At 31.3% G+C, this 23,647-nt stretch overlaps 3 protein-coding genes across 3 annotated transcripts; 1 reads left to right on the top strand and 2 right to left on the bottom strand.

Annotated features, from left to right (window-relative positions):
* Positions 1-1,374: 1,374 nt before the first annotated feature.
* LOC110647193 (cinnamoyl-CoA reductase-like SNL6) lies at positions 1,375-4,346 on the top strand. The gene is made up of 5 exons (XM_058144319.1): positions 1,375-1,807; positions 2,314-2,474; positions 3,268-3,459; positions 3,607-3,944; positions 4,048-4,346. The coding sequence occupies exons 1-5, from the start codon at positions 1,672-1,674 to the stop codon at positions 4,139-4,141; spliced, it is 921 nt and encodes a 306-aa protein (XP_058000302.1). The 5' UTR covers positions 1,375-1,671; the 3' UTR covers positions 4,142-4,346.
* Positions 4,347-6,850: 2,504 nt separating this feature from the next.
* On the bottom strand, positions 6,851-12,184 carry LOC110647197 (uncharacterized). Its single transcript, XM_021800915.2, has 7 exons — positions 11,915-12,184; positions 11,601-11,702; positions 11,259-11,370; positions 10,926-11,041; positions 8,532-8,720; positions 7,633-7,775; positions 6,851-7,229 (listed from the first exon to the last, which is right to left on the bottom strand). The coding sequence occupies exons 1-7, from the start codon at positions 12,040-12,042 to the stop codon at positions 7,048-7,050; spliced, it is 972 nt and encodes a 323-aa protein (XP_021656607.1). The 5' UTR covers positions 12,043-12,184; the 3' UTR covers positions 6,851-7,047.
* Positions 12,185-14,981: 2,797 nt separating this feature from the next.
* On the bottom strand, positions 14,982-19,277 carry LOC131178729 (WEB family protein At3g02930, chloroplastic-like). Its single transcript, XM_058144315.1, has 3 exons — positions 18,891-19,277; positions 17,989-18,190; positions 14,982-17,672 (listed from the first exon to the last, which is right to left on the bottom strand). Exons 1-3 carry the CDS (start codon positions 18,905-18,907, stop codon positions 15,360-15,362), a joined length of 2,532 nt encoding a protein of 843 aa, XP_058000298.1. The 5' UTR covers positions 18,908-19,277; the 3' UTR covers positions 14,982-15,359.
* Between the last annotated feature and the right edge of the window lie 4,370 nt (positions 19,278-23,647).

The raw sequence follows: 23,647 nt of genomic DNA on the forward strand, positions 1-23,647 counted from the left end.
TGCCGGATTTTCGGCACGACTTAGGACGTATTGGTCTTTTTCTTTGTTTGTATTGAGTCAAATTTATTAAATGATTGTAATAAAAATTGTCAGGTGCGCCGGGACAGCCTTCTTCCTCCGCCCAGCCGCCTCAGTGACCACCGTCAAGTCTGTGAGTAAAATATTAATTTTAATTGTAATTTCGATATTATTATATGTTCAGCATGCCCATGCATCACTTATATGCATATATTTATTTAGTTAAACTCTAGGCACGAATTATGTTGCATTCATAACTGTTAATGTGCCATGAATGTTGTTGTGGTAATTTGGAGCAGTGTGCGTTGGCGTGCGTGTGATGTGGTGTGGACTATGGATAGGGCCAGGCGATCCACGGCTTGAGTAATTCAGGGACCCGATCCTTCGAGGGTTGTCACGGCTTGAGTAATTCGGGACCCTCGATTTGGTTATTAAGTGGAAGTCCGAGCTTGAGTAATTACCGGCACTGTGTTGGATTTAAGAGAGTCAGATAGGGATCACTCCCATATGTTATGATTGATACTACAGGTGTGTGAGTGCTCCAAATTACCTTTTGATGTTATGATGTGAAAATGTTGTGTATGTTGCATTTCACTCTACAGTTGCATTAGTTTCAGATAGTTATAGAGATTATAGTTAAGATTGATATTTTACTCTGAGTCGAACGCTCACTCTGTTCAAAAATTTTTACAGCCACAGGAGGATATTTTGTTCGGTTAACTCGCTTTTTACCTCGCAGTTGTTTATCAATATTGTGTAATTTTAATTACTCCTAGAATTTCCGCATGTGTTAGCGAGAATTATTTGAAATTGGTCTGTCATATTAAATTCAGGTTGGACCTGAAAACTTAATATTTTCAGTCTGTTTGATCGCTTGGATGAGGGAGCTGAGCTCCCCTTAAGTAATATGGTGCGGAGTATGTGGAGGGTGAGCTGAGCTCCCCAATGGATTGTTTATTGTGTTTACAGGTCGGGTAAGTCGAAAACTCCCCGTTGAAAAGTTCATTTTATGGCCGGACTCTATCCGTTTGTTTTCTTGATATTGGGCCCAAATGGGCCTTAGAGTTGGGTTAATGAATAGTTAAGGCTTACTACTGGGGCTTTAGGTGGCCTGTGTCCTAGTCTTGTCCGCCCATAGGTTGGGTCGTGACAAATCAAATAAAAATAAAATTTTAATTTAAAATTAATTTAATAATAATTTATTTTATTCAAAATATAATTAAAAATTAAAAATTATTAATTACTAATTCATAAGATAGGCATTATGCTAGTGAATAAATAAAGAAAAGCTGTGTCATGTCTTTTCTCTCTCCATAAATGATGATAGATGACAGCCCAATAATCCACGCTTACTACCAACCTCTCACGATACAAGAACCCATCAAAATTTAATGCCACACTCTTTCTCCTCTTACTCCTTTCCTTTTTCTTGAAATTAAATGCTTGGCACCTCCCCAACCATCTGCTAACCAAACTCCCCTTCAATGCTTTCTCCCTTCCTCGCTCCATCTCTTTATATATTTCTGCATCTATCTGTCTTTCTTGATAAGCACCTTAGCTTCTTCGTTTCCTTTGTAGGGTTGTAGCTGTAGTTGCTTCTTATTGTTTCTTGTTTCTTGTTCTTGCCTACGAAGAAACTTTTCTTTGGCTGTAATGGCTCCTGCTGCTTCTTTCAATGAATCATCGAATACCGTTTGTGTAATGGATGCTTCTGGGCGTTTGGGCACCACCCTTGTCCACAGGCTTTTGCATAGAGGATACAATGTCCATGCTGCAGTCCAAGACCATGGTTTGCTTTTACCCTTCCTTCCTTTCGCCTGGATTTTATTTCTTGAAGATTAATCTACTCTTCTGTGTTTATGTCATTTGCAATTTTTCTTTTATTTGCCCTAATTTTTGCTCATATATACATATGATCACTGTAAAATCTTCAATTTTCCCAATTCTTGCCATTAGAATTTCACAAATGCGTTTTCAAGGGCGTCTATCGGTTTCCCATGACCTTGGCTCATCAATTTTTAATTGGTGGAGTTAGTTGGCAAAGTTTCCACCGATGGAAGAAACTAATAATAAAAAATTTGAGGGTTGTTCGAACTGCCAAGAAATGTCATAATTTATTCTCCTTTCAAGGATATAGAAAAATAAACAATTCACAATACATGCATGCACTTCCATTTATTTATATCTTGAAGTGTACATCATGTACTAAATTGTTTCCCCCTAGATTTTTTTTCTTTTTTTAATGTATTTTACTTATTTTAGTCTGTGTCCTGTTTTGGTTGCATGGATTTGCAGGCAAATTGGAATACTTTGAAGAGTTGTCTTCTTGCAATAGCAATAAATTGAGAGTTTTCTATTCTGATCCCTTTGATTATCACAGCATAATGGATGCACTAAAGGGATGTTGTGGCTTGTTCTATTCCTTTGAACCTCCATCAGATCAACCTAACTATGATGTATGTTACTGCTTCATTAGTATATTCTTTTTTCTTTTTTTTTTTTTTAAATCAAAGGAACTATTGGTATTTTAAGTGTTTGATTAGTTGGCTGCATAGACAAAATTGTCTAAGACAACTCTTTTGAGAGCAATATATAGTTTTAGTTAATAATAGGATTTAAAATCATGATCCCTACACAGTTATTGTATTACAGAAAATTAGCTTGCCTAATTTCCTGTTTCTGCACTGAGTGGTTGGCTTTGGTTAGATATTCTTAAATAATAGAAACCTAGTCTTCCTAATAGAAATTCTATTAGAAAATATGAACTAAGGATCTTAATTTCACAATTAAAAATTAAATCAAAATAATTCCTGAATCTAAATTTCCTCAACTGCATCAACATCTCTTTTAACTTCTATTTGAACAGGTGGGATTATGATGCTTCATTTGTCTTAATTTGATAGACAGTTTGGAAACCTTAGCTATCCATGGTAAAAGTAATTGAATAGTGTACACCTAGAATAATTTCAAGTTGGGTCATGAATTCAACCTTCAAATCTCTTTCCTAAACAAAGAAAATAATAGTGTAAATTTATGTCATATTATGAAGAATTTCATATTTAAGCCTAGTTTAATGTTAGGCCTCTTGAAGCACTAAAATGTTTTGGTAATCTGTGCTTTCTCACAATTCAATGTGAATTCCATTCGTTTGAAAGAGAAATGAGCTCTCTTGGAGCACCTGATAATCTTCCATTCAAAAACTATATATGAAATGTGTAAAGAGATACTGAATAGCACTGATTGGTGCAGGAATTTATGGCTGATGTAGAGGTAAGGGCAGCACATAATGTCCTAGAAGCATGTGCCCAAACGGAAACCATACACAAAGTTGTCTTCGCCTCCTCTGCTACTGCTGTTATATGGAGTAATGATCGGAATAAGACGTCTGATGATCTTGATGAGAGGAACTGGAGTGACATTAATTTCTGCCGGAAGTTCAAGGTTTGTTCAATTGTGTTCATACATTTCAAGCATAGCAAGTCTGTTAGCAACAATGTTTGCAGCCAATTAGCATTACTATACTAAACTATAATACAAGTAATGATGTTAATGACACTTGGATTGACAAGATTACACATTTTTATGCAGTTATGGCATGCAATGTCAAAGGCACTAGCAGAGAAGACAGCTTGGGCCCTAGCAATGGACCGAGGGATCAACATGGTCAGCATCAATGGTGGACTCATCACGAGTCCTGATCTAACAATTGCAAATCCTTATTTGAAAGGAGCAGCTGAGATGTACGAAGATGGGGTGTTCGTCACTGTGGATCTGAGCTTCATTGTTGATGCGCACATTTGTGTTTTTGAAGACGTTGCATCATATGGAAGGTACCTATGCTTTAACCATGTCATCAATTGCAACGAAGATGCTGTTAAGCTTGCCGCCATCTTATTGCCACCCTCCGAATCTTCGCATGCTAAAAGGTTAGTTTGAATTCTTGTTTTTGTTAGAAACCATTAAGTTCTTGCACATATAGTTGTATTAGCTGGATTAGCAATTCTGAAAAAGATACCTTTTGGCTAGCAGTTTTGAAGATACAAGAGTGCATCAGCAGAGGATAAGCAACAAGAAACTGAACAAACTGATGGTGGATTTTGACGGTGAGGTTCAAATAGATTGATTTGCAGCAAAATTATGCATGGAAAATGATATAAATTTTTTGTAACCTTTAGGTTCATATTTGATGTCTGAACTGTTCTTTCATTATTTGAATACTGGAATTTGCTCGCTGCCAAACAAGGCTGCAACTGTACAAATTGCAGTTGTCTATGTATCTGCATATGCTGTTACATGAAAATATTGAATTTAGAGGGAGTTATTTTCAAGTATTAATTTTTGGTGGGTGATTATATAATAATAAAACATTGATTTTGAATTCAAATGGTTGAGATTGCGAAATAAAAGACTTCAATACAAACTTGTATCAAGGCAATAGTGCTGTACAAAAAACAGGAGAATGAATTTTGCAGGCCTCATTGATTGTGGATTGGCAAATTGGCTAAATAGCTGGGAGACAGGGGTCCAACTGCCAGTGTGATCTACATAATTCACACATTATTTATATAACTCGATGATAATTTAAGTTAAAGAATAATTATTTGTAAAATATTTCGTTAATATGATATATATATATATATATTTTTACTTTAAAAATATAATATTTATTATTATTTCTTAATTTTAATTTAATAATGCATAAAATTTAATATAAATACATATAGTAGGCAAAGAGTTTATTTATTCACTTAAAATTATGCCAAAATGATTCAAGAAACTTTCATACATAAGCTACGATGAAAATGAACCCATAGAGAAGTTACAGAGTGAAAATGATGAATTCAGAGGAGAGTTGCTTAAAACATTCAGCAACTCATCAATTTGCTTTTAAGATTGTGGTAAATATTACAATTCAGATCCCATGTATTAAAAGATTTTAGCATACGATTTTAACTATATTTATATTAACAATAAATTATAATTTAATTTTTTTTATTTATTTTAAAAGTTAAAAATTTATTTATTTCAAAAACAGTAAACAGATTTATTTAATATTTTTTTTAAATGTATATGATTTACTTGATCTTTTTTTAAATTAAAAAGGCTTAATTGACCTTCGATTCACTTTGTACACTTGTATAGCCATTGATTGATACTTTAAAAGTCAAAATAGGCTATCTACTTATATTTTATAATAATATGTAAAAAAGTAAATATTTTAATTATTATAATATTAAAAAAATTAAAAATGAAAAATCTATCCTCTTCCCACCAACTCAGTTAACTTTTTGCCACGTCCCATCCCCTTCTGATATCTAGCAAGACGGGGACGGCCGAGCCTACTCCGTCCCATTGCTAATGAGTCGGTCTCTATATTTTTAGACTCGAATGGGTTAATTCTTGCGTTTTGAATTTGCTATTTATAATCTCTTCATCTGTAAAAAGTATTTTTCTTTTTATTAAATATACATACAAAATATTGTTTTCCTTAATTATTATTTATTCTCTAAATTTTGACCAAATTAATAAGTAATTTTTTTAAAAAAAATCATTTTCCAAAAAGAATTTAAATTTTTTTTTCAAGAAAAATGTTTTAAGAAAAATTTAATTTTCAAGAAAAATGTATAAATATATTTTCAGAAAAAAATTGAGAATAAATGTTTTCAATGAAAAAGAAAAACTTTTAGCATACGGCCGTTAAATTTTTTTTTCAAAACAAATAAATTGTCCTTAGAAATTTATTGAAGAAAAATGTTGAAAATATTTTTTTTCCTTTGAAATATTCTTCCATTGATTTTTTAAAAAAATCTATTTAGGGAAGAATTATTTCTTGGAGAAAATGTTTTTGTTAATGGACAAAATTTATAAAATTTCATAATATTTTAAAGCTTTAACTGTTTTAACTAACTGAAAAAATATTTTTTTTACAAAAAAAATAACTAGAAAATATATTATATAGAAAAAAAAACTAAAAACTATATAAAAAAATGGATGAGAGAATTAAATATTAAAAACTTACTAATTTAATTTAAAAATATAAGAATTAAATTATTAATTAATTTATTTCCATTTTAATTAATTTTATCAAAAATAGAGATTAAATAAAAATATACCCATTTTCAAATCCTCGTAGAAACAGGAAGAACCAAAAAACATTAATTAAACCGCATACTGTTTCCTTTGACTAGTCGTATTAGGATATGCAAAGCCAGCACCGATAAATATAGTTTCAAATGCTCTCTGCTTGCACTTTCGTCTAGTTATTTTCTATGCAAATTATGGGGTTTTGGAGGGGAGAACGTGTAGAAGTTTGCAGCAATGAGGATGGGTGTTGAGGCTCCTACATCAAGCAACAGTGGTCAAACGTCTTACCTGCTCCTATGCAGAGGAGGATGAATCCGGGCCGTTGATTGAGGTGGATGCTATTCGACAATGATGGGTGGTGGGCTGACAAGATCACCGGTAATGAAAGTTCCAACCACTATCTACTTTGAGACTACTGGTGGTGATGAGACTCCTTATCATGTCTTTCGTTTGAGGGTTCCTGTGTAATCGATTCATGCCACGTAAGGAACAAAATGAGATTCCTGATATAATACACCATTTTCGTTTTTAGCATTAGGAAGACAAAAGATATGTGACGGGTGAGATTTGAATAGTACACTGCAAGTATACCGTTTCTTTGATAAATCTGAAGCCAAGCAATAACATGACAGGACATGGTCATGGAGACGCCACTTGGGTGCTTCAGTTTTGGTTCTGTTCCAGGTGGAGTGGTCCTGCTCTCCTTTTGCTTACTGTATTTTGATGTGATAAATGAAGAGTATACGCAAATCCAAGAATAATAAGGCGTTTCTTTTCTTCAAAATTGATCTTATATATGCTCAGTTATTACAACCCCATACCACACATACATGCCACACAACCATGACAATTAACACCACACTTATTGAGAAAGCAGTTTAAACTTCTAGGGCGCATCATAACTGTGAATTCCAGCAATGAAATACACATTCATCAAAAGCATCTTCAGGCACTCAACGACATGGAGATAATTGAAGAGAGTTTGAATTTGCGAACTTTTCTGGAGTTCTCTGGCTGAAATAACACCTCTGTACTTGATCTCACGGTTGCTTCTTTCCACTCAGAACTTGAAGCCCCTTCACTCCTATAATCGCGAGGGGAGTACAATACTTGAAGCTTTGAATGGGCTGCAGTTGGTCAAGAAGTTTTGAATAGATAAGTATAAATGCAATGGAAAAATGTGACAAAATAGAAATTGATGATTCCATGAAGCAAACACAGTATCCTGTAAATGTCTCAAATTCCTTCCAAAAATAAAAATGCAAATGCCTTGGATCAAAGAAAACTCATGCCCAACTTTCTAATCTCAAAAATCATGTATGTCTCCTGCATCATAGGCATTGAGAAAACCTACTTAGTGCAACGTTCCCCTGACATTGCAAGGACATATTTTTTGTAATTTGAACCTTTGAGCTCCAACTCATAAGTCACAATGGAGCAACTTAATTACAGAAGGCTTACGCTTACTGGTCGCAAAGAAAATTAGCATACAAGCGAAGTATAAGAAATTAGAAGTTCTTGATTGATTACCTAGTCCCAACATGCTTGTCTTTTGGACAATAAGACGTCTAACTTTTGATCTCTTGATGTTTCTCAAAGTAATGATATCTTCTTCTTTTCCTTTGAATTCCAGAAATTCTCCTAGGATATATTTGTTACCTTTAAGCTCCAACCTGCACAGAATCAAAGACAACTCAACAGTTTCTCACGCAACAATTGCATAATTTAATAGAACACTCATAACCAAACAAGTGAGAACTTAAAGTTGCTCTATAACTAGAACCAGAAGACAGATTTAATCTACAGTCCAAACCCAAGACTAAGATTCATCCATTACACATCCTACATAAAATCCGTTCCACTATTGTAATGTTCCTGGCCCAATCATAGCCTTAACCACATGTTCAACAAGCTCTCTCTCTCTCTCTCTCTCTCTCTCTCTCTCTCTCTCTCTCTCTCACACACACACACACACACACACACACACACAAATACATACAAAAACCTAGCAAGCTAGCACACGAGTTACACTCGACTGATTATCTTATAAATCTAAAACCAGATTGGAACCAATTAGCATCGAATTTTTTGTTTTCAGTTGTCTTCTAAGCCCTGAAAGCTCTCACCTTTTCTCTTTTAATTCTTGAATTTTCTAGTCCCTGCTTCAATAAGGTGGCTAGAAAATAATAAGAAATTAAATTGATAAATTTTAAGAAATCAGCCAATTTTGAAGAAAATGAAGGCAACTCATAATTATCCTTGTGTTATATGATACATGATCTATGCAAAGATGGTCCACCCAAACTGTTGTGAAGATGCTAAATGTAATGCAAATGCTTTCTTTCACAAAACACAACATAAAAAATAGAATAAATACAATCACATATAGAGAACATGAATATCAACTTCTTAGGCACAGAGCAACAAACCTGTCCCACATTGGAGCTGTGCTGAGAGTAAAATTAAGCTTCTCATGTATAGATTCTTGCATGTCTTTCTTTCCACCACGAAAGGCACCCTTAATCCACCCAGAAAACATGCCTTTTGGTTCCGGTTTCAACTGCACCCACTGATCATATGTAATGACCTCAGAAGGAAAATTGCTCAAATGAATGGTCCTGGAAGAAGAAGTTTCACATGTTGTAAATAATACACTTGCAAATCATAGTAATGAATATAGACTCAGCAAATACTTCAAAAATATTTGTTTCTCAAACTAGAAATACTTAGAATTTCAAAGTGTATCTGGTAGATTAAACTTTAAAATTATGTCCTTCACAAAATATAATAATAATGATGATGATTTATTGTTATTTAATATTGTTATAATACAAAAGTTTTAACTCATGCAACCTTATTTATAAAACACAATTTCAATCTAGAAATTTATTATTGAACTTTCCTTTTACAGAAGATTTTGGAAACCAGGAAATCTGAATCATAATTTCATAAATAAATCTGAATGGGCAAGTCTGTTCATTTGCCAAAAGATTTTATGCATATATATTAAAAACTAGTTGAATTTTTTGATATCAAAGTTGTATGGTCATAAACAAACCATTATTCTACTATGATAGAAGATGAAATCCATGCAATGTCTAATGCTCAATAGTATGACAGCTTGTTAAGGTTTTGTAGTTGCACCATATCCCATGACAGCACATTTATGCTAACATTTACATTGATGACTTGTACAAGCTCCATTTCGTTCTTCATACTTGATGTTTTTCAAAACTATTTTAGCACAACATGATGCAGAGCATGTTCATGTGGAAGCTGATGTTTCATAATTCTTATTCTAATCAGGTTTTTATTTTAGTTTCCTATTCCATCTAGGACTTAGTTTCCTATTCTATTTAGGATTTTAATGTATTTTCCTATTCTAGTTAGAATATGTTTCTTCCAATTTTAATTAAGATTTAGATTATTTCTTCCTATTCTATTAGGATTCCTATTTTGGATGTAAAAAGACTTCCTACTTTAGTTAGGATTAATATTTTCCTATTAGGTTTAGGAGATCAACTCTACAAAAAGCCCTTACTTCTAAGTATTTTCAGTCACTGTTGTTAGAATCTTACAATTCTCAATTCGATTCATAAGATTCGATCTGATTCTCCATCCTAGCAATTCGAATCTATGGGATGAATTGCAAATGTATCTGCATCATGACTGAATCTTACAAGTTAGTAGTGAATTAAGTGAATTGATATGAATCAACCGATTTAGTCGATTCTTTTTCTAAAGAGTTGTTAAGTCCTATAACTTCAAAATTTAAGATTTTAATTCATTTTTACCTTGAAAAGTGCACATAAAACCTTCCCCTAACTATTTTTCTTCCGCCAACCATTCTTTACCCTCTCCCTTTTCTTTCTTTTCTTTTTTTTTTTTTAATTTACTACTTTAATTATAATTGTCAAATTATAACATTTTATATTAATATATTTTGACGTTTAACTTAACCCGCTATCGTTTTTTACTATTTAATTATTAGATCAAATTTAAATGAGAGTTTCAACACATGATAATCATTGTCTACAACTCAAGAGTTCATAATTTATAACATAAGACTATATAACATGATAAGAATATATTGTTCTATCATAATGCATACTTCTAATTAGCTAAATGATAATTCTATATTTATCAAAATATATTATTGTGACACATTTTTTGACTTATTTTTTTTAGAATATATATCATTTTCAATTAATTTTGAGAATTTTTATCGAATCTTACGATTCGATTCAATTCAATTCTTGATTCTTGATTAACAAAATAAAGATTTTGATTCCCTATTCGAATCTCTGAATCTTGATTTGACAACCATGTTTTCAGTTTTTTGAGTTTTCAGTTTTTTGAGTTTTCAGTTAATAAAATTTCAGCAGAGATTTTCTCTAAAGCACTTGTGTTTGTTGTGTTTATCTAAGCTTCATGCTGCGTCACAACATTAAGGAGGTGACCTGAGATTGTATATAACGGGTTAAAGAACCATAATTGTGCCTCAAATATTATGAAAGTTAGTCGCCCTAATATTAAATGAAGTTGTTCACTGCTAAAACCCAATTACTCCAAACCTCTTAGAAGACATAATAAAGGATATTTAAGGCATATTGAATCCAGTTATATTAAATCAGACAAGCAAAAAAAATTCCAATAATCTAATGAAAAATTGTAGCCACAACCACAAAGCCCAAAGTGCAAATCTCAAACCAGAACATACCTTGTCCAGGATCGGCACGTGTGTGCGGGTGTATGTGAGCTCATTTCAATAATTCCCTTTCACCATGTTAATAAATACATCCTTAAGAAGGTTCAACACATACCAGAACTTTGGATTTGGAAGCACAACTTTGTAAGACAAATATCCTTCTGGTAGAGCAACTCCCCTTTGTTCTAAATATGATTCAAGAACAGATGCTTGTTTCTTTGTCTCCCCCACCTAAAAAATATTACTAAGAAAGCTTCAGATAAAAGGCAGCCACAAAAAAAAAAAAAAAGTGCAGATCTTTGTTTAATTGCACTGGATTCTCAAACAGCTTCGGCCCTTTTTTAAGTAGCTAATAAGAGCAATGGTATTTTACAGCAATCCTTGCAGAACTAAAATGTGGTTAAATTCTCTCACTGAGAAAGCAGCAACGATTTAAAATATGACTTACAGGATCAGGAAAATGCTCTGCCTTGTGTTTACTACTTTCACAAACCCAGCTGCCATCACCACTAATTGTTACCAATCCTGACAAATTCTTGACAGAGATCACCACTGCCTCCCTGTACAAATCCATAAACATTAGCACATTAAATAACGATCACTTTTTTTGCTAGTTTATATCCCATGAATGAGCATAATTGTTAAATTGAGTTTGGGAAGCATTCATGCTTGCTAGTCCAACAAAAAATATAATTATTGAAACATTTGGAACTGCACTATGCTTTCCTACGCATTCACATCGAGCAAGTGCACAAGGGGGAAAAAATCCAACAAATTTATAAGCATTTACCCTTTGGTAACAAGTACCATATCCACGTTCTGTCGTGAACCAGTATCAGCATCTGGAATTCGAAGACCGACATACACCTTTCCTCCATAAAGCTTTTCAAGTCTACAAGCCAGAAGTAAAAAACAAATTTATGAACATACACACACATGAAACACAAAAAGCACATCAAATTTCAATAATTGTATGGACACAACCACTACACAATTAAAAGATGAAAAAAGAATCATCTGATATCAATTAACCAAAAATTTGAAATGAATACTATCAACATAGTTAGTTAAAGAGCAACGCGATTAGGCTATAGGAAGCATTACCTATTAGCAACGTTGAAAAGAGCAGTGGTATCCGAGGATTCGACCTCCAAAAGATCGTCATCGTCGGAGAAGAAGCGGCGGTACAACTTGTAAATGATTAGACCACAAAGGATCTCCATCCACAACATGATGATAATGATGATGGTGATGCTGATGAAGGGCGTTTGGATGCTGAGAAATTGAGAATATTTTCTGATTTCTTCTGCGAGAAATTAATATTTGGGGAAATTATGACTTTTTTTTTTTTTTTTTTTACATTAAAGTGAGCGAGACAGCGTGGAAAGCAAATGAGAGAATGCCCACGCATAGAGAGGAATTCAACCCCTAAAATTATCTGGGAAAAAAAAATTATAATTACAAATAATTAATTTTCAATAATTTCAATTCTTATATTTATTTAATTTAATTGATCTTCTACCTCTAACTTTGATATAAATTATTAATTTTTTTTATAAAGTTTCAACTCAAAAAAATTTTTTTTTACAAAGTTTAATAATTATTAATTCAAAATAAAATTATAAATAATGAAAAAAAAAACATAGTATTAATTTTTTTTAAAGGAATTAAAGAAGATAAAAGGTGATGAAATGGCAGTAAGCATTGTACCAAATGACCCATTACCAAATGGACCTAGCTTTTGCCAAAAGCATTTTAAAATTATTGCATAAAAATCTTGAAATTGAAGGATTTTTTTTTTTAAAGGATAATTTATTTTTTTATTTTTTATTATATCAGAATCCATACTTGAATTCATGCATTTTAAAAAATAAATGAAAATATTTTTAAATTTTGGTTTCATACACTTTCTTCTTTCATTCGTTTTCATCAATTTAAATATTAGTTAAGAGATTAAAAAAATACCGATGAAAAATAAAAATATTATTAATAATAAAAATTTAAAAATAAAAATATTTATTATAATAAAAATTGAAGAATAAAAGTATTTATCATTAAATGTAAAAATTGAGAAAAATAAAAAATAAAAGAAATGAAAGTATACGAATCCATATTTAAAGGCATTTTCATTATTGCTTCATTATTATTTAGTTGTTTTAAAATTTTTATATTTAAATTATAAATTTAATATGAAATTAATTTTTAATAATCTCTAATATAGTTAAAAAGCTAATGCCAAACAAATCTTTAGTATCATAGAATTTCAACAATTGTATTTTATTATTTTTTTTTATCAAAAGTTAGAAATTGATTTTTATCAAAAGTTAGAAATTGATTTATTAAAAAAAAATGGCCAGAGGCCTAAATACATAAGCAAACTCATGAGCAGAATAAAAACTTTTTCCTGGAAACCCATAATGGACAGCCAAACCAGATAAAAAGAACCTTAAAGAAGGCAACGTCCAAGTTCCAGCCTCAAGAAGGATCTACCTAAGCATTTCTCAATTTAAATCGAATAAATTGAACCGACTCATCTTAATTCGGTAATTTGATTTAGTTTTTAAAATAATTCGGTTCGATTTCATTAAGTTTTATATTATAAAAATTTTGATTATTTCGATTCGGTTCGATTTTAAAGAGAAAAAAATATATTAAACTGAACTGAACCGAATAGTTTTATTAATTTTTGAATTGATTTATTTTTATGGGAAATTTATGAATTATATGTAATTATATTTATATAAATTGTTTAATTTCATTGATTAATGGTTATTAGGTTCAAATCAAGGTCAAAATCAAACTAAATAACTTGAAAATCAAGTCTAAATTAAAATATAATTAAAAATTAAAATCGATTGATTTGAATTGAACTGAACCGAAATAAAGAGATTCAATTCGATTCGATTCGATTTGATTTTTCATCCATTTCGATTCAATTTGATTTTTAAAATATATAATTTAATTTGATTTAATTCGATTCGATTTAAACTGAATGCTCACCCTACTACCTTCAACGCTAAAATTGAAGAGGAAAATAGAGCTCCATCTTTATCAATGAACATTAGGAGGTGTTGATAAAAACCTTGAGAATACTTTCCTCTCTTATATCGTCTCAAAAGCCCAACACCACTAAACAGATCCACACAAACCAACCCTTACTAAGAATCACCTACATCCAACCCATCCAAAGGCAGATGAATAAAATCCCTCACTCAATATGCACTAGATCTACCTCAAAATTATAAAAAAAATATTATTTTTTTACAATCCCTGCTCGCTCGAAGGTGGAGAGGTAGAGACTCACTCTCCAAGCAATGGGGAAGAGTCATCACTTGCCCGGAAGGGACAGGAGATCACGACTCCAACACAGAAAGCAGTCTAGACCCACAAAAACGAAAACTGTCGAGAACTTTCGAGAGAGCTAACAATCGATAAAACAAAGTAAAGCATTTTATAGTAAGACACTAACACTAGATAAATGCTGACAAGTAGACTCCCAAGTCCCAATTCTCGGCAATTTCTTGATGCAATCAAACAGATTCAGGTAATTTCGTTTAGGTTCCCGTCCAGGAGACATTAAATCTTTAGTTGGCAGTTGCCAGAACAGTAATTTATCACAGTAGCTATTCCCATATATGATCAAACTATTAAGATATCAGTTCCTGGCACGTTCATGTTGCTTTGTAAATAAGCTATCCAGTACATAGAAACATGTACACAGAACAAGTTCCTGGATTTTCTCATAGTTGCTGGGAGTAACGGATGCATTTCAGGCTTTCTTCATATGAAATATCAAACATCGAGAAATTATCTCAATTCTACAAATTCTTATCACAAGCGTATCGTTTAACCGAAGCTGAAAGCATCTAGAATTGTCTCTGCCACCCAAGTAGGTTATTACCTGAGGCCATTGCTGAAACCCAAATGATTTTGTTTTGCCTGCATGAGCCATGAGCGAGGCATGTGTTGCCCAATAAGATAGTCATTTTGGCAGTGGATATACTCAAAACCAAACCCACAATCCTGTCAGAAGTGCGAATCAAAGAGATCTTCACCAAGACATTTTCCACCAGCATAAAGTTTTATTCAAGCATTCTACAGTTCATCAGCTTTCATTTGGACAGGTTCAAGTTGAATAAAGTACCATGCTATGAGGAGATACTAAACCATATGAGTACACCTTGAGATTACTGGAATTTCATAAGCTGAATCAACTAAATAAACCATTTTTTCAAGAACAATATTTTTTTCCCATGTAAAATAGATGCAAGCATATTAAAATACAGTTTCGAAGTCACCACTCCTTTTCATGAAATGCAGCTAAGAAGGGTAAGGGGAAAAAAGAATCTCCATCACATACAATGTACTCCCCCAACTGGTAATCACATCAAAGGGGGGGGAAACTAAAAGATAATACAAGCCTTTTCATTTTTAACCTATTCTGAAAATCAGATGCAAAAGCAATAATGCAAACACTCCGGTGCAAGATATTATCAAATATACCTGCCCGTTAATTGGACATAAGTCAGGCCATAACTTGTCTCTTCTCCTACTTTTGATTGCTAGTACCCTTCTTCTTGAGTAGGCTTCCAAACTTGCGGAACAAAGGTTTCTTCTTCTTCTGTTGTTGCTGCTTCGAAGGTGAGCTCTCACCATCACCATTTTCTGTTGAAGACAAACCATTTATCTGATCGAAGTTCTCAACACCCTCAGCCTTGGAGTCCACTTCATCCTCAAAGGATTCCTGTTCTAGTTCTCTTTCTGGTGAAAACTCTTTCTTTTCAATCTTGCAGCTCTCCCACATCTTAAACTCAACTTCTACCGAGTCATTTTCTTTTTCTTTGGTTTCATCTTCTTTTGGTTTCCCATTCACATTCTCAACTTTGGCAGCTACCATTGGAACAGTCTGGTTGTTAAAGCCATTATTCTGTTCCTGTGAATTTTCTTTTCCCAAATCCTCGTGTTGTTGTGGTGGAAGCTCTATTTTGGGCTTCTCTTCTCTCACATGCCCATTTTCTTCAGAGAATTCAACCACCTTTGGAAGCAAATCATAGTCCTTGTCACTGTCTGTAAGCTCGCCATTCTCCTCAGTTTGCTTCCTGGCCATAGCTTCTTCAAGCAAGTTAGACAACTCCTCCACCTTCTTCAAAGAAATAGCTTCCCTAGTTCGGAGCTCCTCGTTTTCTTGGAAAAGATTCTGCAGTTCATTTTCCTTGTCTAATAAACTTTTCTTCAGTTTCATGCCCTCAACATTCGATTCCCCAAGAGCTTCTTGCAATGAAATCACCTCAGCTTCAACTTCCTTTAGGCTATCTTTCAACTGAGCTTCTTCCTCCCTTGTGGCACAAGCTTCTTCCTCAGTTTGCCTGAGCAAATTTACCAGCCTATCAATTTCTCTTTCCAAAGAAGAGTGTTCTTCTTCTGATTTCTTTACACCGTTCATTAGATTTTGTTCTTTTTGCTCCCACTCAGTCTTGGAGTTCTGAAATTCATTCTTGGATTCTAAAATATTATTTTTAAGAAGATCAATCTCATGTTTTGCATCATCTAGCATAGTCTCATATCTCTGGTTTGCTTCCATCAGGACCAACCTTAGATCCTCTATCTGGGTTTCGTAATTTTTATGCTCCTCTTGACCGGATAGCAGCTTTTCTTTGGCTTCCCTTGCTTCTGCAGACACTTCATGTAAAGCTGAAGCTAAACTTTCCATTGCCTTCTTGCTCTTTTCCTCCTCATCTCTAGAATACTCCAACTCATTTATAAGTTTGTTTCTTTCTTCTAATAGACTTTGAACACTAGAAGCTGCAAGTTTCTCATTGTTTAAAGCCTGAGCTTTCTCTTCCTTCACTATATCCAAATCAGAATTCAAAGACTCAACCTTTTTTGCTAATTCAGAAATTTCTTCCTTTGCCACACCAAGACAGTGCTCTGACTCCTCATGATCCCCTTTCAGTTTTGCAATTGTCATTTTGAACAACCCCACCTTATCTTTAAGGGCCACAATTTCACTTTCTGCATCATGTAAGCGATCATTGTTTCCCTCAAGTTGTTTCATGACTGAACATAAAGATTCAGAGGCAGATCTCTCCAACTTATTTGATTCTTCAAGCTGCATCTCTAATTCCTCTACCCTACTTTTCCACTCCTCTACTAAACTGCGCGCATAAGATTCAGCCATCTTAGCAGCTTCTAACTCAACATTAAGCTGTTCTATGGAAGCCTCTCTTTCAATAAACTTATCCTCAAAAACCCTTGCTTTCTCAAGTTCTTGTTTCAAAGTCTCTATCTCGTCCTTAAACCTAGCCACCATCTTGTTGCTTTCAGTGGTCTCTGTTTCAAGCTTTGAATCAAGTAAGGCCTTCAAACGTGTCAACTCAGCTGAAAGAATCTCCACCTTATCAGCATGAATCTCAGCAATCTTAGTTGCATCATCAGCATGGCTCAGTGCCTGATTCTTTGCATCAGTAGTCATGGCCAGTTCTTGCTTCATCTTTTGAAGCTCCTGAGTGGTAGAAAGAAGAGCAGCCACATCCAAAGCATGTTGGTTTCTCACAGTCTCCAGCTCTTTCTGCCATTCCTCTTCCTTCTTTTGGGCTGCGTCAATCCCAGCCTGTTCCAACTCAACAGCACGGAACTTCTCAATCTCAGAATTCTCCTCAGCTCTTCTTTGAGCCACCAAAGCTTCTTGAAGCTTCTCATTTGCCTCTTCAGCACCCTTCTGTGCTTGTTTCAGTTCATCAATTGCTTGTGCCTTCTCTTTCTCAATCAATCCTATCTGCTCCTTTGCTTTCTTTAGATCCTCCTGAAGAAGACTCAATTGAGCCTGTAATTCTGACCCCTTCACCACCCTTGTCTGTGGTTTCTGATAACCAAATAGAATCAATAAATGCAGCAAAAAATAAAAATGACAAAAGCATATTTGAAAGTCCAATACTAGTACTCTGTAATTTCTCCACAATAATGCCCATGTCAAGAAATATCACAAAGAAATTTTTCGTACGTTTAATTCCATTTTCTTCAAAAGAAAATCAAATCCATTGACACCCCAAAAGCACATTCTTTCTATTTACCAAAGTTCTTGGGGAATTCCAAATGCCAAATTGGACAAAAACTGAACATGATAAAATGTCGAAGAAAAAAAAAACGACTAAAACATATGGCCATTGAGTAGCACTTACTTCAGGTGGTGGAGTGACCTTAGATAACCGTCGATCAATTGTAGGCTTTGAGGTAACAGATCTTGGGGAACGGTCAACTGAAAAGCGTGAACTCTGCAGAGGAGCAGGTGAATCAGGCTCTGATTTAGTGGCTCCCCGGCTCAGTTTACTCACTCTAGGAGTTGCTGGTGATGCTTTGCTGGGAGTTTCAGATAAACCAGATCTGTACAAGTTTTAAAGTATCATTATTACATCATCAGATGAAAATTCGTTGCAGGTAAAAATCCCAAGTTTCAGAAACACAATGCAAGAATGCCCATTCAGTGAAAATTGAATTATTTTTAAATTAACAATGGATCTATGCCAAATATGAGAACTTTGCAACAACAGTTTTCTTGTTCCATAAAAATATCAAATTCACCTGATAACATATGCATACAATTGTATAAACCAAATTTCCAAATTCCAGAAGAAACTATAAATGAAAAGATTCAATTACAAAACAAAAATATCACAAGAAAGTCACCAAATGGACAAAGACCAGCAAAAATGAATTATAACCCATATCAAATTTTATATCAAAAAGCAAAATTGAGAAATATGTGTGTGTGTGTATACAGTAAAGAAATAGAGTAACAGTGAAGAATATGGAACGAGAGGGAGATAAAGAGATACCATTTGAATTCAAATGAAGAAGTAAGGAGCAAAAAAACAAACAAAAGAAAAAAAGAAGAAACCCCTAACGAAGATAGATCCAACCAACACACACACACAAAACAAAAAAAAAAAACAAAAAAAAAAGGAAGAAAATTCCATAACCGCACTAAAAAATTCAAATTTACAAGACCCATAAGAGTGAGCAAGAGATTCAGATCTAGGCATAGAGAGAAATAAGCAAGCATGGTCCTCTCCTGTATACTTACTTGATCTTGGAAGACATGTTAGTTCTTGATGATGATGATGATGATATAGAAGAGAAGTGGAAAATGGGAAGGAGTTGAAAATGAGTGAGTTTTGTTGAATGGGGCTATGGGTTATTTGTTGCAATGCTAAAATGCTGACATAGTGTAAGAGAATGTAGTCGCTGTTTCCTTTCTTTTTCAGACTAACAAAAGCAGCACAAATTGAAGATAGAAGAAGAAGGAGGACGAGGAAGAAGAGGGGAGAATTTACATAAGCAAAGAACCAAATAATTTGGGTTGGCGTTCCTGTCTGTAGAGTGCCCACACTTACAGAAACAACATAGTTGCATACTCTTTCTTTCTCCTCTCTCCGTTTCTTTCCCTGCAAGTTTTATAACATTGATATTCAATTTAAAAAAAAATAAAAGCATTGCTTTTCAGGTTCATATGGCTATGGAGAAGTACAGAAATGCCCCTGCTGGGAACTGTTGGTTTTTTAAATTTATTTGTCCCTTTGCCCTGTATCTGTCAAAGGCATTTCTAGCTTTATCCATTACCTTTAAGCTTTTGCCCAATACTTGAGTATATAAAATTTCAAATTCAAATCATAATAAATATTAAATTAAAAAAAAAAAAGGTATTTCCAACTTTGGCATAAAGGTGATAATTATTAAATTAAAAAATATATATATTTTTTAATAATTTAATAATTTTAAATAAATAAATTTATATTATTAAAATATCAATATATGTAATTGTGTCATAATTTGTATAGTTGAGAATAAAATAATATTTTTATAAATATTAAATTAATAAAAAAACATAATTTTTAATATAAGCATCTCATTAATAAAAATAATTTAAAAATTAACTATTAAATGATATAAGGATTTTTTGTTAACTAAATTAAAGACTAAGGATTTTATATTATAAATTAAAATTTAAATATTTTATTATTACATATTCTTTTTAAGTTACTAAATAAATTTATTGTGGGTAATTCAAAAGGATTAATTAAATATTAATCATTCTTTTTCAAAACTTGTAACTTGCTTTGATATGCATTGCCTCCCTTTAAATGGTGGCAAATTCATGCCAAAGTGAACAAATATCAACCATTAAATATCTTCAAACCCAAAAATCAAAGTCTTTTTCAGTTATAATTTGCAAAATAAAATGGCATTTATTAATATTTATAGCATTTAAAATTACTGTGTTTTTAAAAAAATTAAATGAGCTAATGAATTGGTCTATTAATTGATTTATTGGTTTCATCAATCCAATTAGTTCCACTCAATGAAAAAATTTATTAAATAAAAATTTAAAATAAAAAATAGTAATTCTAAGATTTTTAAAAAAGAAAATAAATGATCTTTTGAGTAAAAATATTTGATGGAATCACCCTTCATAATACACAAACAAGTCTATATATGAGAAAATTTATAATATTAATATTATATGTATAATAATTTTTTAATTAATAGTTAAAATATATTTATTATATATAGATCAATTATACTAAATAAAATATGGAAAAAACTCAAAATATATATAAATCAAAATTTTGTCTCAATTAAAAGATGAGTGTGCTATCCACAATGTTATCAAGATTAGATTCCTAGATTAGATCATTAAAAAAAATAAAAATAAAAAACTTAGGGTAAATTTTTTAATTTTAATATGAATAATATATAATGGAGTATGGAAAAGTTGTATTACCATCTAACTACAGTAAAGAAGAATACAACAAAACTCATTCTCCAAATCTTGATTTGTCTTTCTTAGTTAAATTCACTTGTCCATTAATCTTAAAATCACTTATCTAAATTTTGCTATTATTTTGGGATTTTGACTCCAATGGTAGCCTTATTATGATAATTTTTTTTAACAGTAAAAAATAGGTATTTTCAGTGTAATTGATATCACTGATTAATGTTCTCAATTTAACTCAATTCCATAAAAAAAGATCTACTATTAAGGGCCTGTTTGGTTTAACTGTTGAATATAACTGATAACTGTTAGCTGATAGTTGATAACTGATAGTTGATAATAGCTATTTTAAGTTAAGTGTTTGGTAAAATTAAATTTAGCTATTGCTGTTGATATGTGAAATTACTAATAAGGGTATATATCATATAATTTATTTTATTATTAAATTAAATATATAATTATTAAATTAATATGTTATATTATTTAAATAAATATATAATTATTAATCTTTTATATTAAATCATTTATTTTATTATTGAAATAAGAAAATAATTATTTTTAAGATAATTAAATAATTTTAAAAATATAGATAAAATAATAAAATAATTATTATTGTTAATAGAAAATTTTATAATTAATTTTAAGTTTTTAGATATAAATAAATATTTTATATTTCATATTATTAATAAAAAATATTTTAACAAAGTTGAAATATGTTAATTAAAATGTTAAAATTACAAATAAAAAAATAAAAATATTAATGATATTAATTTTCAAGTTAAATAAAAAAAGATAATATGATCAAAATAAAAAACAAAACCAAATCAGCTATTAACTGATGAAAAACAACTCTAAAAATAGAGTTGATACAAACTGCAGCCGATGGGTATCATATCAGTTGCCTATCAGCTATCAGCTCTATTTTTTTAAGCTTGTCAAATACTATAATTTACATGTTTGAGTGTTTATCAGCTATCAGTTACACCTAACAGTTAAACCAAACACCCCCTTAAGTCCAAGATGACATTTCATAAAATGCACTATTAAACAATCTGCTCTCAATTTGTTCACACTTTTCAAATAGAAATAATATTTAATTACCAATACTGGTGTGAGAAAACGAATTAAGATGGAGTAAAACTATCTCAGCAAACTAATCACCAAATTATCAGACTCGGTGGTCATTATTATAATGCTTTCCATTTTCTTGGCTAAATAAATAAAGAAGTTGCACATTGAGACTTGCAAGTTGCAAAATCATATTCATGCAAATTTTATATATCTACCTAAAATATCTCTTTACAGACAACCTAATTCATGGGTTGGTCCCATCCAAATTAATAAGATCATGCAACTTTGGGGAAAAAAAAATGGAATTAAAGTCTCTCCTCATCTAGCTCACACACCATTAACTTCAATCATATCTACACACACATATATTAGAAATATTTACCACTCATGTGAACATTTTAATTAAGTAATTAATTATACTGAATGAGTAAAATGTCTTTAAAAACTAAATCAGACTAAATTGAGCTAAAAAGTAATAATAAAATTTTATAAAGATTTAATTTTGATGAAAAGTTAATAAAAATTATCATAAATAGAAATTTAAAAATTATAATTAAAGCATTGAAAATTAGGGTTTAAAATAATAAGATGTTAACCCTTCAATCACTAACTATTAACAATTAACATTAATTATTAACCCTTGAGAATAACTAGTAAACCAAACATGCTTAAGAACATAAATCGAAATCTTGATATAAGATTTGGGGATCTATATATATATATATATATATATATATTGTGAAGTGACAGTAGATGGTGCAAGCACACCATGCAATTGGGTCTGCATAGCGTAATAAACAATTTTGAATTGTGAAATTAAAGAAACAATTTTTGTATGGTGAGAAGCTGACTGGCAACCAACAAACTTTCCTTTTCTTTTATAGGTGTTGCTATTTCATTGTTAATTATGAAAATTATATCTTCTCAAATCCCATCTTAATAAATTTTTTATTTTTATTTTTGTCTTTATTTGCTGACTGTTCCGTTTTGAAAGGAAACTATGACTTGATTTATTATTATGATAGTTTATTATTCCATCTTTGAGTTTTGACTGATATGATAATTTGATATTTATATTTTAAAAATTAAATAATTTAATTTATTATATTTTTATTAAAATTAGAGGTCTTTCTGTTTAATATTATCGTTAATTCAAGTACAAAGATAAATATATTCTTATTTAATTAAAAAAAATTACTATTTAGTTTACAACTTGATTATTGTGTTTTGGAGTTTGAAGGACTTAATACTTATATTTGATAATTGCTGGAATTATTAAAATTTTTTTCTTATTAACTTTGTTCTTATTAAAATTTTTTCTTGAATTTTTTTTATAAAATAAAAAGAAATAATTTATTTATAACAATTAATTTTAATTTAAGAAAAATATAAGTAAATGATTAAATCGTATAATTTTCAAAATATAAAAACTAAATCATAATATCAGTCAAACCTCAAGGGTTAAATAATAAATTCTTCTTCATTGAATAAAAAATATATTTATCTTCCACTTAAACTAACAGCTGATTTTGGCTAAAGAGCTAAATTATTTAATTTCCTAAATGTAGGGATTAAGTTGTAATATAAATCAAAATGCAAAAATCAAATAAATTATTATTATTATTATTATTATTATTATTATTATTATTAAGTAAGATATTGAAAGAGTGGATACTTGAATTTGAGTAAGCTTATAAATTGATCTAAAGATTATAAAGGGTTAATATTATTTTTTATTTTAAAAATTTGTTAATATGAAATCTTTACCCAATTAACAGCAAACTAAAGCAGAAGCACATAAAGATAATCACTTAATCACAATCAAATTTATGATGAACAAGAACAAGAAACATCAATTTTCAACAAGTTAAAAGGGTTCCATCCATAAAATGAATCCACAATTGAAAGGAAACAAACAAGAATTGGTAAAAATTAATCCACCAGATTAAAGCAATCTTGATAACTTTACCTAATCCTTACTATTAATCATTGCTGTT

The sequence above is a fragment of the Hevea brasiliensis genome, chromosome 3 (genome assembly GCF_030052815.1).
Source record: "Hevea brasiliensis isolate MT/VB/25A 57/8 chromosome 3, ASM3005281v1, whole genome shotgun sequence".
Classification (NCBI taxonomy): domain Eukaryota; kingdom Viridiplantae; phylum Streptophyta; class Magnoliopsida; order Malpighiales; family Euphorbiaceae; genus Hevea; species Hevea brasiliensis.